This window comes from Aulostomus chinensis, chromosome 16, assembly GCF_037954235.1.
Source record: "Aulostomus chinensis isolate RoL2024-O1b breed Wild chromosome 16, RoL_Achi_v1.0, whole genome shotgun sequence".
Lineage (NCBI taxonomy): Eukaryota > Metazoa > Chordata > Actinopteri > Syngnathiformes > Aulostomidae > Aulostomus > Aulostomus chinensis.
Window position 1 is genome coordinate 10,728,013 of NC_141335.1, and position 21,947 is coordinate 10,749,959.

Here is a 21,947-nt window from a genome sequence, read left to right on the forward strand (position 1 = left end):
TAAGTAAATCAGCCACCTTGCTGGCATTTCTATTACCCCTCTGTGTGCACTGATGGAGAAGATGAATAACGCTAAATAATAACACGAGGTAACAAATCATATTTACTACTTCCAGAGAGAAAAGCTGCAGCGGATGTAAAAACCGTTAGCTCCCTTTTGTTATTCTTTCATCTGGAGTATATGGATTTTACTTCTGTCTTTTTGTTTGCGTGTGCTTTGTAGTTTATGGAGATGAGCGTGCCACTCCTCCACTTGTCACTGTCCTCTTGTTAGATTGTGTGCGTAATTATTGTGTCATTTATTGGATGAGAATTGCTTGCTTTGAATAAAGCAGTTAAATGACCCTGTTAGCATAATTAATTTAACCATCCTGAGGGGCCGCTGAGTCGCGGTCTCATGAATATTAATTATTGTCAGTGTCGGGGGCTTTTTTAAAAAATAAAAAATGAAAACAACGCAACATGTTTTGTTTTTCAGTTGTTTGCACCTTTTATGATTGTTTCCATCTTATTTTCATTGGACTGTCTGATGTTTTATTTGAAATTATAGACATTAGCAGTGAAACAATCAATTTGAATTGAAGATAGTAAAATACTGATTTTTTTAAACTTCCTTCCTGAACTTTTTTGTTATGATTAGTTGTATATTTGTATTATATGTTTCATTCTAATCCCTTTTTTATTTTACTATTATTACTTTGGAATTCACATCAATATACTAGAACCATAGAACTTCAAGCTCGCTAACGGCTACATGCTATCAGATGAATGTTTTATTGCTTCAATCATTAAAACAACACATGCATTTGGCAAAGAATATGCAGTGATTATACACAGTGGTGTGGCAGAGGGCATGTTATGTTTGCATTTTAATGTTTGCCCCCTCTAAGACCCCTGCAGCTATATTTAACATGACACAAAGCATCACTCATTGATTTTTACATGCTTGACATGAACAATCAGACATTTCAAAAGGAAATTCCTGGAAATATTGGCATTTACTTGATCTTCCTGCCAGGACCTAAGGATATAGAGATATTGTTATTGTTTGTTTTGTGTGTGTGTGTGTGTGTGTGTGTGTGTGTGCTCATTTGACAAGTGGACATGAACAAGAAGCCCTCAGGAGAGATAGATGATTCTCTCACATGGGCAGCTCTGTAAGAGTCTGCTGAAGCAAAAGAAAATGTGAAGTGTACAGTGAGCCAAGTGATGTGCACCCACCGATGATATCACACTCCAAAGTTGTTGCTGCACTATATACGACTGTCACTCCGTATCACAACCAGAAACCTGGTGGATGCAGAAATTACACTCCTCACTACAACTCAGAGAATATTTCCCCATGTTATGAACAATAATAGTCTACTTCATATGAATACACACAGCTGAATGACCTGTGTTGTGTGTCAGACTCGGTGGTATTTCCTGCGGCTCCTATCTCTGTGGGTCCCCTGGAGGGCAGCCTGTTAAATGACTCGACTTGGCCTTGGCCCGTGACAATGACGTACGGAAGCAGTGGATTTCTGACACATGCTTGTGACTAATGGTGAGGAAAAGGTGAGCGAGATCTGTTCCGGGGCCAGTCTTAAAGACATGGAAATCCTGCCCCCGCCCCCCCCCCCCCCCCCCGGTCCCCTCAGGAGTACAGCAGAGCACAAATTAAATCCTTGAATCATGAATACTATGTAGGTGAGCAGCTTTCTACTGCAGCAAATCCTACATTTATGGAACTAATATTAGTGGTCAGTGGAGGGGAGCCTGTGTTTGAAGTATGTTTTTACTCTCTCTGTGGATGGAATATTGAATTTCATTTATCTTCTGTACTATGTTATACACTAGCAGGGAGTGGTGGGGGGACCCTCACTTTTTTCAGTATTGGCTACTTAAAATATAGATAGAAATAGCTGGTTGCTAGTGATAAAATACAAATTCTAATGCATCAATTCTGCATCCTGCTTGTATAAAAATATGCGTGGTGAGCCCAGAAATATGACTGATAATAATATTTTCTCATTCTTTGCTGTCCTGGTCCAGCAGTATAGCCTGCCTCAGTCTTGCTTAAAGTCCAATCATATTGGTTCTTGCCTATTCGTTGTTTTTCCCACTTGCCATGTATGTAGCACACACACCAGCCATGGTAGCAGGCACACAGCAGTAACCTACAGTCATTAGGTGTCTGCAGTTTTGGTTAGGATGCACTCTGATTTGTGTTAGCTTGTATATAAAAGTGGGTGGCAAATGAACGGGTCCTGAAACCCAGAAATAAATTCGCATCATTGGCCGTCCAGTTCTCTCTGGAAGTCTGAGAGTTGATAATATAATTGCCTGAAATGAGGACGGAGAAAATCGTAAGCTTATGTTTAACTTTGGTATGTTATACGCCAATAAATACCACACTCGTGATCAGAGCACGCTGACTTTTTGTCTGTCGTCCCAACAGTCTGACAAGATACCCTTCTCTCCTTTGTGCTGCATTAATCAGCTGCTGAGTTAGCTTAGCACAACGAATGGTATCGGATAGGAAGTGTTATCATACTTTAAATGTCATGATGAGGTAGGAGGAAATGCAAAACTTAATTGTGGCAGCACTGAAGTCCCGCACAAGGAGCGTAGTTCATTCATGGCACTACATTAGCTTTTTACCCGTGCCGTTACCATTTACCCTTCAAAAATCATAAAAGAAGTAGCGTTGCTGAATAAAAATGTTCTTCTCAAACTTTTTTTCTAATACAGAGCTGATTTTCTGCAGTGATTTAAAATCCATTATAACAAACCCATTGGATTTTAATAAAGGGAACCAGCTGTGATGCTAACTTCTGGTTTGGCCAGCAAAAAGTTCTTGGATGACAAGCAAAAGTGAATGCTCAACACATTTAAAATGAAAATTAGCAAGAGCAAAGTCTAGTAACGATAACTGGTGAACATAAAAAAGGGAAAGTAAACAAACACAAATTTTGCAGTTCCTCTTTGGGAAAAAAAAGTTACTTCTCTGTATATAAACTATAGTTGGGTTGTAACTTCAATGAGTGCAGCTTTATAATCCCAACAAACTCTAAAAAAATCACTTCATTTGAAATATGCATATGGTTATTTGATGCCAATAGCACAAAATATTGATGCGTTAGTGAGAATGTCCCTGAGCTAGAGGTTTATTGGTTCTTCTTCTCTCTATGTGTGGGTAAAGTTCAGCCCTGAACCCTCGTGTTTGGGTATTAGTGATGTTTCTCTCTCTCTCATTCAGACAAGCTGATAGGCCTAACCTTGTCTATCTCTCCAAACATATTGATCAGCCTGTGAGAGGCTAGAAGACCGAGTGCAGAGGCTAAACTTGAAGACGTTCCCTTCCCACTGATAGCATCCCATTATTTCATAGAAAAGGAAAAAAGTTTTATGCATTATTTTTAAGGAAAATCTTCTATTGTGGTTAAACAATGCAATGATATCAGTATTATTCTCTGACTAGAAGAGAGTCTCTTATTGTTTGTGTGTCAGGTAGAGAATCCAACCATCAGCGACAAGCAGTGAGAGAGAGATTCACCAACTTTTCTACAAGAGGACATTCAACACAAATTACAAATGGCAGTGGCAGGCAGAAAAAAGAGAAAAGCCAACCCCTGTGCCTTTGTTGTTCTCCTTTAATTCTGTTAATCGCCCCCAGGTAAAGATTAGCTGCTCTTGCCAATTTAATTCAGCCTCAAATGATGCTGCTACAAGGTCACTTTTTCTTCTCTTCCTCTCTTCCTCTGTCTCTTTATTCACCCATCCTTACCTCCCCACCACCACCACCACCTCCACCTCCACCTCCCCACTTCCCGCTCTCTTCCATTTCTCTTTCCGTGAGCAGGATTGAGTTGTCATGTAGTTCTAATAGGCAGCACAGGGAATCATTAGTCCACCTCGGCTCCCTGACTGATGGGTATTTCACTCCAATCATCTGAGTGCTGCGTGTGTGCTTGTGTAGGTGTGTAGGGGTGTGTGTGTGTGTCCAGAATGAGAAAAAGAGTGGGAGTACTACCACCACACACACACACACACACACACACACACACACACACACACACACACACCACTTACTGAAGACATCACTACCACCATCCCCCCATCGCAGCATTGTGTGCCCGCTGCTATTGATGGAGTGTCAGAGCTGAGGGGAGATGTCTTAATCAACTTGGACACACTGAGCATTGATTTGACAAGCTGCTATAATGACCTTCTTGTTTTCGTAAAGGATCACTGTTTATCTGGGCCACAACTGATGTGCTGAGCATGCCTCATCGTCATGGAAACTATTATCACGGCTGAATTGGGACGGGGCGTCAGTCTCTGGATTCTCTCTCTGTCACTGTCACACACATATTGATATGTTTAAGGTGATGCAGTGTAACCAGATATTTGTTCTTGCACATGCTTGAATGTGAAGTCATCGGGGTCAGAGGGAAATGCTATAACTGATGTCAACATAGTTCACGTTATTGTTCGGAAATCATGTCAGACTAAATGGATTGACGGAGCGTGCTCGACAACGCCGTTTTATTTACCTGCCTCCCAGCTGTTTTGGAGAATTATTTTAAACTCTGTGTCTCATTGATTTATTAAATGACCTGCAGTGACTTGTGAAATGGACAGTTTAGTCTCAATGGGAAGCTAATGAAGCAAATAATGTAATAAATACTAAAATAGAAACATGCAGTTGTAGACACAAAACAAAGATAATTATGGCTTATTTGTACGTGTAAGATGAGCCACCATTCCTTATGTTCAAACCCAAGAATTGTGCTCCATCATCAAGTGATTGCTTTTTTCTGGTCCGAGTCAAGTCTCAAGACGTGTTCATTTCCCTTTGTCCAAATTTGTACCGATACCAGTTCTTTCAATCATTTTTCTTGGTTTAGCATTTGCCAGCAGATGGTGGCACAGGAACGTGGATGAATTATAACTGTCAAAAAAAAAAAAAAAGCCTGTGGTAGAAGACTGTCATAAATATTCTAACACCAAGCTAATGATGTTAACATTTAACAAAGCTGGTAACAAGCTAGTAGCAAGCCAGTAACAAGCTAGCAGCAAGCTAATAGCAAGCCAGTAGCAAGCTAGTTGATGCAGCAAGCTAACATTAACCATGTTTGCTTACTTTAAACTTAACTTTCCTATGACCAAGTCAAATTTTTCTTTTTGAATTCTCAGGTGCCTGATAAAGTTTTATGCAGTTGGTCCAGCATCCTGTTAGCTTATCTTTGCTAGCACAAACTATTTTGTATATAAACGTTCAAAACTTTTTTTTTCTGAAAATGTTTTCAGTGTACTTCAGATAAATACCAGATCAAAAATGAGAAGAAAGAAGAGCTTTGCGAACCAATTTCAAATTCCAGACGGAATAAGAAGACTACAAGTCCCAAACTGATGTAGGGGCCCAAGACAAAATGTGCCAAATAAACAAGTCCCAAAGCTCATGCTTTAGTCTATTGCAGATGAGTCCTAGTCAGTGTAGGTTTGTATTTGGTGTGACACCCATCTCTGCCATACGGACACACCCTGCTACTTTAAGAAGACCCTGCTGATTCGATTTGCAGGGTCTCGGGCGCTGTCACCTTGCGTCACGCAATCAGCAACACTCAGCCTCCTCCGAACAGCCCACACACGAGATGGTGAACATTATTGGCATTGTGACACCCTTCCGCTGCCATTGAATGTGTAAAATTGATAATAAGGAACATGATGGGGGCCACTCTATGCTGTCACCAGGATGGAAAAGCTTGCTCTTGTTGGCAATTATCCGAATAACAGAATGAGGCACCTAAGGACATGTGATTTAAGTCCTTAGCCGAGTGGTGGAGAGGTTTGTTTTGGCAGCGAGGAAATGAGGAAAAGCCATAGAGGTCAGATGGTAAATTTTGCCCTTGTGCTACATCCATCAATAAAACTCATTCTGAAATGTACACAGGGACCTTTCTATGCACTGTTTGGACAAATTGCTAAAGACAAGGCACTTGAACACATGAGATGTATATATATACTGTATGATAGCCATCTCAACTGTACTAAAACAGGTAAAGGTTGTTGATATGTCAACTTTGAGTGTAGCTGAGAATGTGTTATTTGTTTACTGAAACACACGGTCATTAGTTATTTCTACGCTTCTCCGTGAAAGTCTCAATGTGACACTGTGATAAGGTATTCCTCCCCTTGCATAGACTAGCAAGCCATTATTTTTAAAGGCCTAGTATCTCCAAGTCACAGAAGGACACATTGATAGCAGAATAAAGTACACAATCATAAACGTTTATGCCTGTATTTCTCACGGTATGATTACATTTTTATGGTTCATATTCTGATATGGCTTGTTTTTGCTGCCATCGCCAGAGCAATGAGACAGGCCCAAAGGGGGCATTTCTCCTTTGCTTTATGGGAAGGAGGGGAGGTAAGAGGAGGAGGGGTGGGGGTGGGGGGTGCCTGGAGGAGAGTCCTGCTCGGTGTCGTTCAGTAAACACACTGCCAAGCTAAATGGCTGATCAATCAATTTCAGAGGGATCGATCTGCATCAGTTCTGCCTGCATGCACACACCCGGAGCCACTTTATTGTGAATCAATCATTTTGAAAACATCTCACAGAGGGGCCTGTCCTCACTAACAAGCCATCAATTCCAACTGCCAGTGTTGCAGCCTTATCAGGCCACAAATCAACAGCCACACAAACATCTGCTCCATTTCCATTGCTACCCCCACACCCCACCCCCAACCACCACCGCCGTCACCCCCTCTCCCTGGCTGTGTCTTGCACCCCGCTCCATCCCCGCCACTTGTCCGGTTTTGATGCCGCATCTGGTGAGGACAAGAGAGACGAGGAGAGAAGAGGGAAAGGCTGCGAATCTTCACCACACCACTTAAGATAACCCAAGGGTAATAGTGTTTGCACATTTGAGAGAGAAATGAGAACAAATGCCAGGGTGGGTCATACGTTCTCCTTCTGACCTGCTGTTTGACGTTGGAGTGTGAAATTGCACACTTCAGCTGAGGGAGTGTGGAGAAGTAGCAGGCGGGGCCTTGAGACGTATGAGATGTTCAGGGAGTCCTGCCACTGAGACATGAGTGGGATGTTGTTTGAGAAGTCATCCTGCCTCATCATAACACCTCAGAATTGGTGCTGCAGATGTTTGAGGAATTCTCAGGAGAGTACCCTTGACACAGACGACACATTGGCTGGTGCAGTAACTGCTGCCTTCTGTAAAGGTTAGAATCCTGTGACTTTGCCTCCTTTTTAATGACATGCTTATCAGCAGCCATGTTTTTTAGAGTTGTGGCTCTAACATTGGAAAGAGGATTACCTTTTCAATTTATCATTTGCCTCCTGGAATATCTGCGAACCCAATCCACATTAAGATGATGCAGTTCCAGATGCGATGCACAAACGGCCGTAGCGCTGATACGACAGTACAGCCAGATAGCAGGTATAATGTCCTCTGCTCATCCACTGTCACCATCTCTGTGGAGATATACAAGTCCATGCGGATAGAATGTGATTCGAATTTTGCTCCCACCCATCACCACAGGATCCCTGATGATTGACAGCCTGTCAGGTGAAAGTGATGGCGCAGCTAATAGCATGTCAGTAAACGTAAATCAAGACTAATGCCCGGCTCAGTCGTGACTTGGACTGCGGGGTCACAACCCCTCTGCAGGGTGGGGATTGGTAAAACACAATATACATGAATGCGAGGCTTCCCTTGGTGATAGTCAGGGTCAGATGTGAGAGTATTGCATCTCAGTAGTACCTTTATTTTGTATATAGTCACTGTAAAATTGCAAAAATTACATGGTTTGGTCCAGAAAGATTCATGATGTCTCAAATCTTCAATGATAAATTTCTTTTTATTATATTCAAACAAAAATTGGGTATCCAAGTGAAACAAAACAAGATAATGCAAACGGAATATTGTCTGAGACAAGAAACAGAAAATTATAATGATATAAGTCAACTGTGATGCAGATATTGATCTCACAATTTGATGTCCATAGTGTTTACTATTTAATAAGCATCGCCAAGGAGCTAATGTCAGAGCTGTTTCTTGCTATGATCGGACTATGCAGACGTATAAGTCCCCTGCAGCCATTAGGGGGCCCCGCAAGCTGAAAATTCCCCCTCAGTATATTTGGGGAGAATTAATTACTTGTGTTTTTTTTGCGCTAGCTTGGACTGACAGCCACTCTGCTCGCCATTTCAGTAAGGATAGCGGAAGCATCAATCACGGCATCAAAATGGACATATCCCTTAGGTGCCGAAAAATGAGGAGCTCGCAGGATTAAGGTAAAAAAACAAAAAAAACAAAAAAAAGTATGATGTATATTCACCTGTGGGGTAGCAGGGGTGCTCAGCTCGCTAGCTAAGATTGCTTGGATGCAAATAAAGCAATCTTAATACAGGGTTGGCTTAACAAAAGGGCTGAGGCAAACTGTCATGTGAAGAAAGTGAGTTGTAGGACTGACGATTGCCCAAAGCAGCCCACTGACCATTTTGGTGCCGTCAGCAGCTCCCTGTTACAATATGAGAAGGAAGGTGTGTTGTTGGATAAAACCTGAAATGTTAAGAATTCAAGCTCTTAAAAAAAAAGTGAAAAGTTTTAAATTGAGTTCATGTGTTAAAACTTATTTAATAGGGATATCTTCCTATGAACACTTTTGCTTGGTAACCTAAAGGAGCTTTGTCTTTGCAGGTGCAGTTCTGGAGGTCAAGTGCAAACAGAGCCAGAAGGATTGCCATGAAAGAAAGAAAGGCAGTGAAATACTTCGCAAGTACATAAGGTTTTTTTTTTTTTTTTTAACTTTATTAATCACCTCAAAACTCTGGATATATTTACTCTACATAGTTGACTTTCCTGTGGCTCATATGGACAGGAGGGGCCTGCAGCCAAGCGTTAGAGGGTTTTAATGAGCTCCTGGAAAACTGCCTCCAGGTTAAAGTTACTCTGAGTGTTCTCAAGGTTTGTAATGTGATCCCCATGACAGACATCATCCACAGGATAGTTTGTCTACAACAGTGAAGAAAAACATGATAATTTAGACATATATTTATACACACACACACACATATGTATATGATTTTAAAATCAGCTGGAAAGTGAGTCCCCTCTGCTGTACCTACCTGGTTTTTAGAAGGGAAAGGGAAAGACCCTCTCAAATCAACTGTCATATTTTGCGCCACAAGATTACATTGGTAACCCTGGAAACCTTCAGGAGGAAGGACAAAAGCTCTATTAGGGGAATTAAGTGCAGAAATTTGTTCAAGGTGCAGCTGGAGTTGATTAAAAAAAAATGTTGGTGAATTGATGAATTATTCAACACATAGTAGTTTTTTACTTTGGCATTGCAATAAATGATAGCTAACTACAGTCTCCTCGTCCCAGGTTAACTGAGATCATGCTCACCTGGGTAAAAGTAGCCTTGGTGTAATACTGGGTTATGAGGAAAAAAGACAGTGACATCTGGGTTGCTATGGCTTGCAGGGTCCCACTGTTGATTGTGACTGAAGTTGTGGACTCTGCCAGTGTAGCGGCGCCTTAAAGAAGGTCTATAAAGATAAGGATTCAGGGTTCCATGACTCTGCCTCCCATTATATGAGGTTCCTTTTTCTGTTGATGTTGGCTGGGCTATGTCTGTAGGGGGACCCTCAAGTGAGTCTGCAGAAATGGTAAGAAAGCAAAGCAGGGTAAAGTTTTTTTTACGTACTTGACTGTGGTGATAAACCCGCAAGAATTTAGAGATAACATACTTACCATTGCAGTGACCTTCCGCATTAATAATTAACCGACTTTGACCACTAATGGGCCGCCACTTCACCTCCATACCAGCTTTTAACTTGGCCCTATTTTCTGCAGTGAGCCTCCTCAGATTTTTGAGAAGTTCAGGATGGTCTTGCTTGAAGTCTGGATTGGTAAAGTAATATGGTATTCCACCTTTCCATCTTGAATTACCTATAATGTTTTCATACGGCTCAACTATATAGGCGTTCTTGAAGCCATAAAGATTAAGTTGGCGGATGAAGCTGGGGAATTGAGTGGTCCTGAAGATCCTGAACCTTTTGTTGATGGTAGGTTCAGGAGACAGGACCTCAGCCTCGAAGAGCTGTCGGTTGATGGCAATGCTGTCACCACCCTGGACCCATCTGATGGCCTTTTGAGATGGGTCGTTTACCAAACGCCACAGTTTGGAGGGAAAGTTTTGAAGTTTGGTGTAGCTGTCTTCGACGTCCATCTCTGTATTAATGTGAATAAGATAGATTACATATGCTACACCTGTGTGAATGTCAGGCAAACAGTTAACTGTTTATGTTAGCTGGCTACTTGTTAACAATCTACCTTTGTTAACACTGGTGCAGTGCCCATTGTTTGAGAGGCGGGTCCATTTGTTGTGGTGTCAAAAAATTGTCAAAGCCTATACACTCATGATGTTGTGTCATTAATACTACAAGGTGTCTGCTATTGAGGAAGAGTTCCATTATGGGCATCATCATGGGGTCACATGATTCATGGCAGCAGAATCATTTCCTCTTATCATACTAAGACACCACAATGAAAGCATTTCAAACATTGAAAGATCTTGAGTGGGTGCCTGTACTCACTGCGATGCTTCCTCTCAACTTGCTTCATGAAGATCTCCTCTACTTTTGGGTTGATAAGGTGAGGTTCAAAATTCTGGCACTGTATTTCCGGAACTCTGTCTGCCATATTAGCAAGCACAGCTAGTAGTAAAGTATATTGTTGGTTGTAGGAACTGCAGAAACAGTTGTTTTTGACAACCTAAAAAAAAAAAAAAGACATGCTGTTTATTCTTAAACCCCTCAACCAACCAACTGTTTTTGGGGTTCCTGGGTAACTGTAGCATAGCAACCAAACATGCTTAACTCCTAACAGTAACAATATTCAGGGTTTATCATATCAGTGATTTCCTAAAGAGTATTGGGTGAATTATAATCATTAAGAGTCCCTTAAGGGCATGGCTGTGGCAAAATGGGAGGACAGCTACTACTGAGCGGACTGACCCAGTTCATCTGGCCTTTGCAGGTCCAGTAGGCTTACTTGCAACGTCTGCTACAAAAGTTTTGCCCCCAGCATGGAAGGGGCCGTCATAAAGCAGTTGAAGAGGTCCCTGGTGGGCATCATGGTAAATAAACACAAACCCAGCTGACATAGACTGTCTGGGATGTGAGGGATGGGTACTAAAACCTCGATGCTATCCAGAAGTACAGTCTGCTGTTGGATCGCAGACCAGGCAGCTGTGGTGTTAGGAACAAAATCCCTAGGAACTCAAAGTGGCTGGCTGTACACCAGCTCAGAAGATGAGGACTGGAGAGCCATCTTGGGAGCGCATCTGAGACCCAACAATACCCAACGACCCAACTGTTGCCCATAAGGCTGACCCAGAAAGCAGCTTTCATGGACTGATGGAACTGCTCCCACAACACATTTACCTGCAAGTGGTACATAGCGGTGAAGTGCAATTTCACTCCTAAACTTTGGGAGACAGCATTCAGGAGCTTAAGACGAAGATACATAGGCACAGAGCCAGGCAGCCCAAAGTCCAATGAATTCTTTGGCAATGTTAGCAGATGTCTGCTTTGTCTTTGATTGCAAATTCTAATCAGCGACAAGATTCTGATTTTGCTAATCGGTGAGGTCTGAGAGAATACAGATAAGCATTCATAAAAATTACAACCAACTATAACAGGCAAATTATGAATCAAAACGTAATGTGTCCTCAGGTCAGTTGAGTAAAAAATGTAGGAGATGAGTCTACTACAGAACATTAGAGTTTCTGGACAAAGACAGACAGACTGGGGTCCCACGGGACTGGATCTTGTCACCCGCTCTCTTCTCCATATATGAAAATGAAATGCCATGCAACAGCAATAGTCTGCCAAAATAGAATAGGCCGCAGGGGCTTTGACTTGGCGTCTTGTACTGGTACCCAAGGGGGAGGAGGGGCAATGTCCTGTTTTAATCCTGGATCTCTAGAACTGTACTGGATCAAATGTGTCCACAGGGGATCTGTTTATGTCCACAAACAGAAGTGAGGATGGCCTTTTTCATACAGTGGGGAATTAGTTGGAAGTGAACCGGCCGTCACTGCTTCCTGGTTCAGATCAATGTGGCTGGCTGCCATATGCTGCAAAGACGCTCTGTCCCTCAGCTGCGTCCTGGAGCAACACACATCACCTTCAGCTCGGACTCACAACATCAAACAGATGAACACATAATAACCAGGAATACACAATACAGACAGAACTACCAACACCTGTGCAACAGCTTGTCCACGTTTAAGCTTAATGACCATATTCTAGGTCTCACCTATTCTTGTTTGAACTTCTCTGCTTTACGAGTAATCATTTTTCAGTACTTCAAATTTGCTCGATTCCATTTGTTGGAATATGTGGAAACTGTGTCGAATGTTGGCATTTAGATTGAGTTTTCCCTCAGTTCCCTAAGCCACAAATAACTTATTGACCCCATCTGCATAATAGTAGCTTATTTAATGAAAGTTGCTGCAGCAATGCCTTCAAAATAATAATTCTATATTTAGTGGAATATTTCTAGGTCACAGGTTTGGCGGAGACTCAAACCGTGGACCTTCATGCCGCTGATAACCATTTAGTCACATTTGATCGATTAGAAGGAAGACTATTAGGTGTTGGGGATGGTATGGATCGTGTTCTGGATCACTGATCCGGAGGACCTATTTTTTTGACATTCGGGAAGAAAATTTATGAACAAATTTGATGATAAATGGACTGTATTTATGTAATGCTTTTCTGCCTCTGTGGTACCTTAAGGACTTTACAATGCCGCCTCAATCACAAACATACACAGGCGATGATGATAAGTTCGCCTTGGGTGCAGGGACACATTCTCTTAGTGCTTTCTTGTTTGCACAATCTCATGTTTACGGTGAAATATTTCAGGAAAACGTGTATTTTTCACTGGAATAACATCAAAGAGGAGAATTTCCAGGTTTAGAACACAAATACATCCATTTTAATTTGAGAAAATACAAAAAGAAACCATGTACAATCTATGTACAAACGTTTTGTACAAGACAGTATATTTATCAGCAGATTATATTTGACAGAGTCAGGTAGATCAACTCAGCACCATCAAATTATCCAAGTATCCATCATAGAACACATCCAAAACTAATTTAGACCGCTATGTCAAACTCCTGTTTGCTGCGATGAAGATGTGCCAACGAATCCTATCTGCTATGTGCACGAGCAATGTCCTGAATTCTTCCTTTAACTGATAGGCAGCCAAAAAAATGCAATTTTTCTTAAAAAAAAAACAAAACATAAGAATTGCTGAAAGCAATTTTAATGTATTATTAAGACTTGAGACCCAACTCCCATCCCCAGATGTGTTATCTAAATATCTAATACGATTCCCAGCAAATAAGTTACTATATCATCCTTTACAGCAAAATATAGATTAACAAAAATAATGCAACATACTGTAACAGTGTGACGCATCATAGTCTTTGATTTAAGTGAACAGCAATGATCGGCATGGGCCTCTGTGCATCTTTCAGTCATCCATAAATACACTAAATCTGATCATTTGTAAACACACACACAAACACAAAAGTGACGCATGTGTCGTTTTGATGAATGCCACTTGTCGCAATAGTGGGACTAACATGGGCCCTCCTCTTGATCCTGTGCACTGCCTGGCACTGTACTGGCACGGAGGCATTGATGGCTTGGATGTTCTCCATACCAGTACGAGACTCTGTTCTCACAGTGGACACAAATACATGGGACTGTTTCCCTGAATGACTGAAGGATGCTTGCACAACTAAACTCTCCATGGCACTTCAAAAACACTCTAAAAACTTTAGAGGTATACAATGCAAAAGACCTAAAACACGTACAACAGACACGTGAGGAGGGAGGAGAAAACATATCCGCCTCCCTGAATGACAACAAGGGTAGAAAAAGCACAAACTAACGGTGCATTATTTTGTGTGTTTTGCCAGTTTGCAGCATTCTATCTCAGAGCATCGCTATGTTTTAAGTACCTCAAAAAAAAAAAGAAAATCTGTAAACAAAAAAGCAGTTGTGACAGTTGTGACAAGATGACAAAATGGAATGTAAACCCTGTAATAACACAGTGTAATCAAAAATAGGAAAATTAAGGATGTTCTCTCTTGTGACTGACTTGGTGCTACCTTACATCTTTGGGACGGCTGATAAACCAGACTAAACACTCCGCCTGACTTTTCCATGTGTCACACGAACACACACTTGTTTGTTTGTTTTTTTCAACATAACAATCAGTTTGTCGATTCTATGTATAATGAGTCATTGCCATTACCGAATATTAATATTTCCATATTGTTCAGGCTAGTAAGTATGCCATTAACAACCCAATTATACAAACATTTTACTCACATATTTTTTTGAAAGAAAAACAAAACGAAAGAAAAATCTATTTGCTACAAAGTGTGACGACGATGTAATCACAGTTCACTTCAGGACAGTATGTGCATGAGGCTTCAGTATAGTTGTGAACACACGCACACACGCACGCACGCACGCACACACACACACAGATATACACACACTCAATAATAGACGGACATTAAAGCTCAGATCAAGTTCGTTTTTTTTTAGAAAGAAATGTAGCCTATATTATGGGTCGAATTTACACAAACATATTTAGCACGATATCATTTTCCAAAATAGGTTTTAGAATGACTTTTCTTGAACCGCCCGCGCTCCCTGTCGGCGTATTCTACTCCTTCACACTCGGGACCTAATTTAGGTCAAAAACATAATGAAGGTCGTTCGGCTCGAGAGCAGCTCTATGATCTACTTGTGATGAGACACCTTAACTTTCTGAGGATACTTAGTAGTAGACACATAATTTAGTAGTAGACACAATCATCTGTCCGACTAAAAAGAGGCTTCAGATGAGCCGAAATTTATTTCTATGAGCACTCAACCGAGCCAAGCTGCCAGGCTGAAGATGGTGGTTTTAGTAATGCAAGCTAGAGTCGAAGCTTTAATAGCCCCAGAGTGATGAAGGGGGAATAAAAAAAATACGATTTTTAAAATTATTATTATTATTATTATTATTATTATAATGATGAGAAAAAAATGTTCGGGGAAGTCTTTTGATATGTTTCTCCTGTAATTTCTTTTCACTTGGTTCCTCTCTATAAAAATAATTATGCTTGCAGATACAAAACAAAACGTAGAAATGCAATGTCAAATTAGCTTTTTCGGAGTACCTTCTTAATCCTTCAGCACTTTCAGCTGGAGTTGAACCAGCAATGTCGCACAGCTCCCTCTCCGGCATCCTTTCTCCCTTACTCCCAACTATGTTTGAGCGTCTCCTCGTGTTTCGAGGAGCGAACGCAGCTCAAGCAGCTTTAGATTTATGACATCTGGATTGGCGACAGAGAACATCCAAGCTCTTTACTGCCTCTGTACCAAACCCGTGCCAGGCAGTTTCTCTGATCAAAGGAGGACCCATTCATGCCCACTTTTCTGCAATATGTGGCATTTCTTTCCTCGTACTTTTTTTTTTTAAACAAACATTCAAAAAGTACACTACTCTTCTTCTTCTTTTTGTGTGTGTGAGATCCCAATTGTAGCGTTAACAGTAGGCTGCCGCTGCTGCGATTAGCTCAAACATAGTTGGGTTTCTTGCAGGATATTTTTCAGTTTTTACTACAATGACTTTTAAAGCAGTGATCCTACATGCTGTTCCTTCACCCAAAAAACAAAACAAAACAAAAAATGGTGCACAATCACATACAGCGGGAGATGATCAGTGCGACACCTGAAGGGTGAGTGGCTGCGTAAACACTCCTGAATAAACGACATATTCGTCATCCTTCGCCTGTGTTCTGGTTGATCTGTTATCAAGGAGGCTCAGGCACATATCATGCGATAGGAGCTTGAAACAGAGTCTGTAGATCTGGTGGTCTGAGTTTTAACTCTACTGGTTTGCGAGATGTTTTTTTTTTTTTGTTCTGCAGGACTGGAATGCTCTCACTCAACACGACTCATCAAAAGTAGCAAACCTTAAAGCAATGACTCGGAGCAAATATTCCTCGGAATCCTCCCTTCATTTCGTTTATCTCCTCTTTTTGTTGTGGTGGGTTGGTGGTGGTGGTTGTGGTGTCGGTGGTGGTGGTGGTGGTGGGGGGGATCTGATGATACCAGTTGTTCTGTCAAAAGTAACTTGTTCCTTTTTAGTGCAAATAGAACAGAAGTTGACAGGAGATGTGAAGTCGATGAGGCCCCCCAGCGGGTTGGATGTGTCGGATGTGACGCGTCTGGGTGGATCTTTGGGTGATGATATGATCAGTTTATCGCTGCAACCCTCATCCTCCAATAACCAGTCACCTTGTAGCCATGGAGTCTGGTCACATGAAGAGGTGAACTATTGCAAAGAATAATAGGAAGTACTCTTTTTTTTTTTTCTTCTTCTTCATCAAATCTTAAAATAATTCCAAAAAGTGCTAGGGGGGGAGGGGGCTGTACAATGCTTATTTGATTGTCATTATGTACATCTCTATGGATACATTAATAAATAAAACAAGTCCAAGAGCATGGAAGTAACATTAAAAGGTATACACATAGGAGGTCCCTTCCAGTTTCGGGGGTTCCTGTCCAACCCGTGACTTAGAAGAATGAGTGAACTGAAATGTGTCAGTCTTCAACATCCCTATCATCATCGTTATCATCATCATCATCATCATCACTCCTCCAATGGTGATCACTTCCTTTTGTGTACAGATGTCTGGTGAGTCAAGCAAGAAAACCTGGGCTTCAGCATTCATCTTCGACTTCTCTGATTGGTGGAATCAGACTACTGGTGGATTTGTATTGGTTGACTTGGTTGGCCATGTGAGTGCTCATGGGCTTGATCTGAATGTTCCGTGGGTAGGCATTTTCTGGTTCATCTGTAAACCATTTCTTTTCTGAAGAGGCGAGAGAGGGGAGAAGAAAAAGCAGAGTTAGTGTGGGAAAACAAAAAGAGAGTAAGTCACCTGGGATTTATTTAAAAGCAAACTGCCTCAGTTTAAGTGCTAGATTTGCATGACATTCTTTGTGATTAGTGTCAAACCCAGGAGGTCCAGTTTAAGTTTGCGTGGCGGTGCCTGGAGCCAATTTAAGAATTATTACATAAAGTGACGAATTTTATTGTGTGACAAATGAATATCAACTTAAAATAAAAGTCTAGCCACACAGATAGTTTTATTCAGAGGTTTTGAGATATACCACCCAGAAAATTGTTCACATCAACACTTTTAACTATAGGTATGTTCACAGTAAGAACACAGGAAGTGTGTTTATATTTGACCGTCAGGAGAATTTTATGTAAACTTTAAAAATACTAAACAAAAGAAAATGTGAAATTAGGCGCATTTTCCATCAAGTGGTTTACAGCAAATAAGCGCAATGCACATTCTCAGTCAGAAGATGGTGGGAGAGGCAACGCTACACAACAGACAGAGTAGAAGAAGAAATAGAGTCATCTGCCATCGACCGGCGAAACATGGCTATGTTGCTGCTCTCTAGCGGGAAAGATAAAGTTTGGGAACATCCTTGTCGCTACGCCAGAGGTTCTTTGGAGAGTTTCTAATGAAAAAAAATGATATTGCAAATTTTGCTTCTTCAATAAAACTTTGCAAAGCACGTCAGAATTGGCTGATTAAAAATTGCACAATTTGTGTGGTTGCATATCGTCAGTCGGTGCTTGGCTGGGATGCAGAAATCAAGGCATATATGCATTTCTGGTAGTGGCAAAAATATCCTTGAGTTCTTTAGACATGAATTCCTGGTGCGTTCTGACACTCTCACATTACGAGGAAGCTGCATTTATGCTCCCTTTACGTGCACATTACACATGTGCCTGTTACGTAGCCGTTCATGTTATGTCTTGTTGTGCGACACTGCCTCCATGTTTCTGCTCTGTCTCTATGTCTCTCAGGCTTTCAGGTTTCCAGCTTTCAGGAAACCTGCACAAATAAAGATGAAATGAATCCAGAGAACGACAAGAAGACTCGGCGCCCAGTCGTACTTAATGATGAGCATGAATTAACCTTATGGCTAACACTACCAGCTTCAAATCTGTCCCGTCTTCGGATTCTCTCCGAAAGCAAGAGTTTTCAGATGCTGATGCTGAATTTTATTTAGTGAGCAGCTCAGTGTCATTGTTTTGGGGTTTGGGGGACGTGGATATCTCAAAACCTGAGCACAAGACATCTGAACTACTTGCAAGGCTAGGTAAAACATGTCCAGTGTCCAGGAAATATTATTCAGCTATCTTGTCCTCTTCAGTCACATTTAGCATTACACTCATGCAGGCAGTCAATTATGTGGATCAGAGGAGTTGGATGTGTCATTTTGGAGATGTTCCCTTCATTTTTATGACGACTACATGTCTCAGCACGCTATGAGAAACGGGAAGGTTGTCAGAAGTTTGTAAACTCTCTCCTAGCACTTCACAGGCATCCGCAATGCCATTGAAGATGTCAGTTCCTTTTGGGTAAAGTTGTAATATCACATTTTAACTTTACTAAGTGTGTGTGCGTGTGTGCACGGTCATGTGCATGCAGGCTTGCACGTGTCCAAGTTGTGTGGGGCTTGTGTGTGTCAGCAAGCTTACGGCTGCGGGGGCCATGTGTTACACGCAGGCATTTGATGTGTAGAATTGTGCCTGAGGTGAAGCAAGATGTCTGCCATCTCTCTCCAGAGTCGGCTGCTGATATGGTGAACTTAGTGTTGTCGCCTCAAACCACCATATCAGGCGCACACAGAGTTACAAGGAGGAAACTTACAGACCCATATCCCCTCCAATTTAGACTTCAGATTGGTCACACCTCCCACTTCCTTGGTGTGACCGATGGCACAGGGCTGGACACACTTTTCTTAAAGTTCTGTGTGGAAGTAATTTGGCTGCATCAGGGAGATTTGAATCAGTTTGACCTAAATGTGATCTGGGTTTGTCTAGTCAGTAGTGATGCGCGGATCGCAGTTATATCCGCCGCCCAAACTGTTATCTGGAAAAAGACCACAATAATTAATAGTGGATAGGTCCCAGGAGGTGGCATCATTGGTAAAGAAGTGTTATATTTATTTTTCATCAGACCTAAATTAGCCGACTACAGGATGCATGCCTGCAGGGTCTTTCGTATTCAACAGCACTGAAGATACTGGAGAATTTTTAAAAAGAGGAGAGATGAAGATATGTGGAAAAAAAGAGGCCGTCCTCCTGATATTCTCCATCAGGGCCATTTAGAAATCTTTTTCAGCAGCTAGACAGTTATTCTTATTTACTCTAGACAGCATAGTTTCCTCTGGCCTGTCAGGTATATAAGAAAAAGTTTGTAGTTTGCTCCTTAATGCGTAAAGAAGATAGTCGTCCTCTGGTGGAGTCCTACCGGCTTCCATGAGGGAGCTTTAGTCTGCTCATCAGGAGCAGAAACGAAGCTGCTCTTTGCTATTTAAAGTCACATTGACAAAAGCCACTTTGTTAATCTGAGAGCAGGCGCGAATGTATAACTTGAGGAAATAATTGTTGCGATACTTTCTGGGCACTCGCAGACTCTGGTGGTGTCAAAGCCCATCCGCGCATCACTAATAGTCGGGCAACGTGTCGTTACCTCTGGTTATGCTAATGCTAATGCAATAAAAACCCTTTAAAAGTCTGCTAACTGATTGCATTCAATAGGAGGGAAGATGTGCAAACACACAGACCTCTCACACAATGCAAACCATCTCAAGTCGAACGAATTCATTAGAAGGCATGATAGATGAACGAAAGAAAGAAAGGATGAAGGCTTAAACTGGAGGGAAAAAAGAAACACACCAATCAAGTGAGGTAAAGGCACAAAGAAAAGAGGGGGGAGGTTTGTTTCATCCTCATGCAAGGTAGAAATGGTCCTGATCATGGCGGGAGGGGGGGAGGGAGGCAGGAGCAGCAGCAGCAGACAGTTTGCTTTCCAGATGAAAGCAAAACTTAAACTGAGGCATGTTTTACTTAAATATCTGAAGAACAGAAGAAAATAAAAACAAACTCCCCTCGCCATAACAATATCCGCGTAGGACATAGTTATGATCGGAACCCCAAGTAAAGGTTGCTAAGTCATGCAGAATCGTTAACTTGCATACCTTGGCCCATTCTATTCATCCTTGTTGCACTTCAAAAAGAGAGGTAAGTAATCTACTGTAAGTATTTACAGTCTACAAGGCAAATACACAACTGACAAAAGATTCCAGCTACTGTATGTTAGCGTGTTACATCAGGTTGCATACATCTTCATCTTAAGATGTATTAAGGGCTTATCATTGATCATTTCTTCATGAAAAGTGTAAGTTTGTAACAAATCTGCATGCTTTTATATGTCTCAAAGCTCCATTACTTTACTCTGGTAAGAAAAATTGAATTCAAACTTTATATTTTAGGGGAAGACGCACATAGCATGTAAAATATTTCAAATAATTTTATAATAGTATAATGAACAAAACAGGAACCTGCTAGTAACATGGACATGCAGTAAAGCAGTACAGATGCACCATGAATACCAAAATACCGCTAATGAGGGATGAGCTTATGAATCACAGTGTATTGATAAAAAAAAAAAAAAAATCAACACAAAATACTGAAAACACAGTTGCAGAAAGAAATCACAGTATATTCATCGAGACAGACTGATCATGTGTGCTAAATGTGCACAAATGTCCACAAATACTCAACAGACAAATGTTGTTGTTTTTTGACGATAAAAAAGAAGAAAACGACATAAAACGACTGATATGTAACGACACATACGACAGGTAGGCCGACGGACAACGTACTGTATATGTGTTGTGTCATCTAATGTGGTTGTGTTGTTTACTTGGAACAAAAAAATGGTTGAAACCTATGAACAAAATGTGTCAGGGAGTAAATAAACAGTCTTTGTTGAGCCGGCTAGATTAGCGAAGGTCGTGTCGTGATTGCTGTGATGTGAGAACGACATGCAGATGATTATGAAGGAAAAGCTCAAGGCACAACGGAAACACAAATACACACGACTAATAAGTGCATTTGTCACCACACACACACACACACACACACACCACACATGTGGAAAACACAACATGCAGGGTAGAATGTTCCAGGACACTAAAGAGCACGTACTTCTGTTTATCCCGGCTCTCCCGGGTCTTACTGCTGCGGTTCTGCCGGTTGGATGGTGGGATGGAGTGGACGGAGGAGCTCTTTTTGCTGGAGGAATGAGAGGAGTGGGAAGAGTGGGACAAGCTTGTCCGGGACTGGCCTGCATTGTGGTCGAACTGCATGAGGCAGAAGATCAAGTCTGTGGGCACCAGCTCAAACTCATATGGAGGGTTGGTGATCACATATCTGCCCGAGAAAAAACAAAAAAGACAAATAACATTAAAATGTCAGCGAGGAGACACCAAACAGTACACCTGGGGATTTAAGTAAGGAGAAACAGAGGAAAGAAGAAGATTTGGAGAGTTAAGAGATTTTGATTTACTATTTATTGACTTTTGGAGCCCAACGAGAGAAAGAAAAAAGAAAAAAAAAACATTTACACATTTTTCTTCATTTGTGGCCCTACAATTAGATTACTTTATGGCTCTGAGCTATTGTATACTTTTCAAATCTTGTAGTCAAAAAAAGTGTTTCCTCTCACTTGAGAGTGAGACTGAAAATATATAGAAATACATTTGAAGATGTAAATTTTAAAGCAAAACAAAGAGATGATCTGCAGTATAAAGAACAGATTATGTAGAATATGAGAAAGTGGTCGTGCATACGCAGTGTATATGTGCGTAGTATTATAACAGAGGTGGAAGTAATTAGCAAGGTTCACATTTGGTGAATTTGATCGGTGGAATAAATATATGAGAATTTTCCTGTAGACAATGATCAAAGGCAGGTA

General features: G+C 41.3%; 2 protein-coding genes and 1 long non-coding RNA gene across 12 annotated transcripts in view; all 3 read right to left on the reverse strand.

The window, feature by feature from the left end:
- Positions 1–6,778: 6,778 nt before the first annotated feature.
- On the reverse strand, positions 6,779–7,452 carry LOC147247449 (uncharacterized). The gene is made up of 3 exons (XR_015109374.1): positions 7,319–7,452; positions 6,966–7,215; positions 6,779–6,815 (listed from the first exon to the last, which is right to left on the reverse strand). It is a non-coding gene; the product is annotated as an uncharacterized LOC147247449 (long non-coding RNA).
- Positions 7,453–8,801: 1,349 nt separating this feature from the next.
- Positions 8,802–11,487, reverse strand: LOC147247450 (uncharacterized). The gene is made up of 6 exons (XM_086180456.1): positions 11,458–11,487; positions 10,609–10,786; positions 9,764–10,243; positions 9,416–9,667; positions 9,133–9,218; positions 8,802–9,019 (listed from the first exon to the last, which is right to left on the reverse strand). The coding sequence occupies exons 1-6, from the start codon at positions 11,470–11,472 to the stop codon at positions 8,906–8,908; spliced, it is 1,125 nt and encodes a 374-aa protein (XP_086036582.1). The 5' UTR covers positions 11,473–11,487; the 3' UTR covers positions 8,802–8,905.
- A 4,473-nt stretch (positions 11,488–15,960) lies between these two features.
- kcnma1a (potassium large conductance calcium-activated channel, subfamily M, alpha member 1a) overlaps positions 15,961–21,947 on the reverse strand; it is a 158,811-nt gene continuing 152,824 nt past the window's right edge. For 7 of the 10 annotated variants that reach the window (XM_086180563.1, XM_086180558.1, XM_086180554.1 and 4 more), the window contains 3 exons: positions 21,179–21,403; positions 20,167–20,195; positions 15,961–16,970 (listed from right to left, as the gene is read on the reverse strand). In XM_086180563.1, coding sequence (XP_086036689.1) covers positions 16,819–16,970; positions 20,167–20,195; positions 21,179–21,403 — 406 coding nt within the window. In that variant the 3' untranslated portion in view covers positions 15,961–16,818. The remainder of the gene's footprint in view (positions 16,971–20,166; positions 20,196–21,178; positions 21,404–21,947) is intronic. The other 3 variants (XM_086180562.1, XM_086180561.1, XM_086180560.1) reach the window with 1 other exon arrangement.

Coding starts and splice junctions, on each gene's coding strand:
- LOC147247450 (XM_086180456.1), bottom strand. Junction 9,668..9,763: donor TGCGGAAGGTCACTGCAATG/GTAAGTATGTTA, acceptor CCATTTCTGCAG/ACTCACTTGAGGGTCCCCCT. Junction 9,219..9,415: donor CCAAGGCTACTTTTACCCAG/GTGAGCATGATC, acceptor TTCCTCCTGAAG/GTTTCCAGGGTTACCAATGT.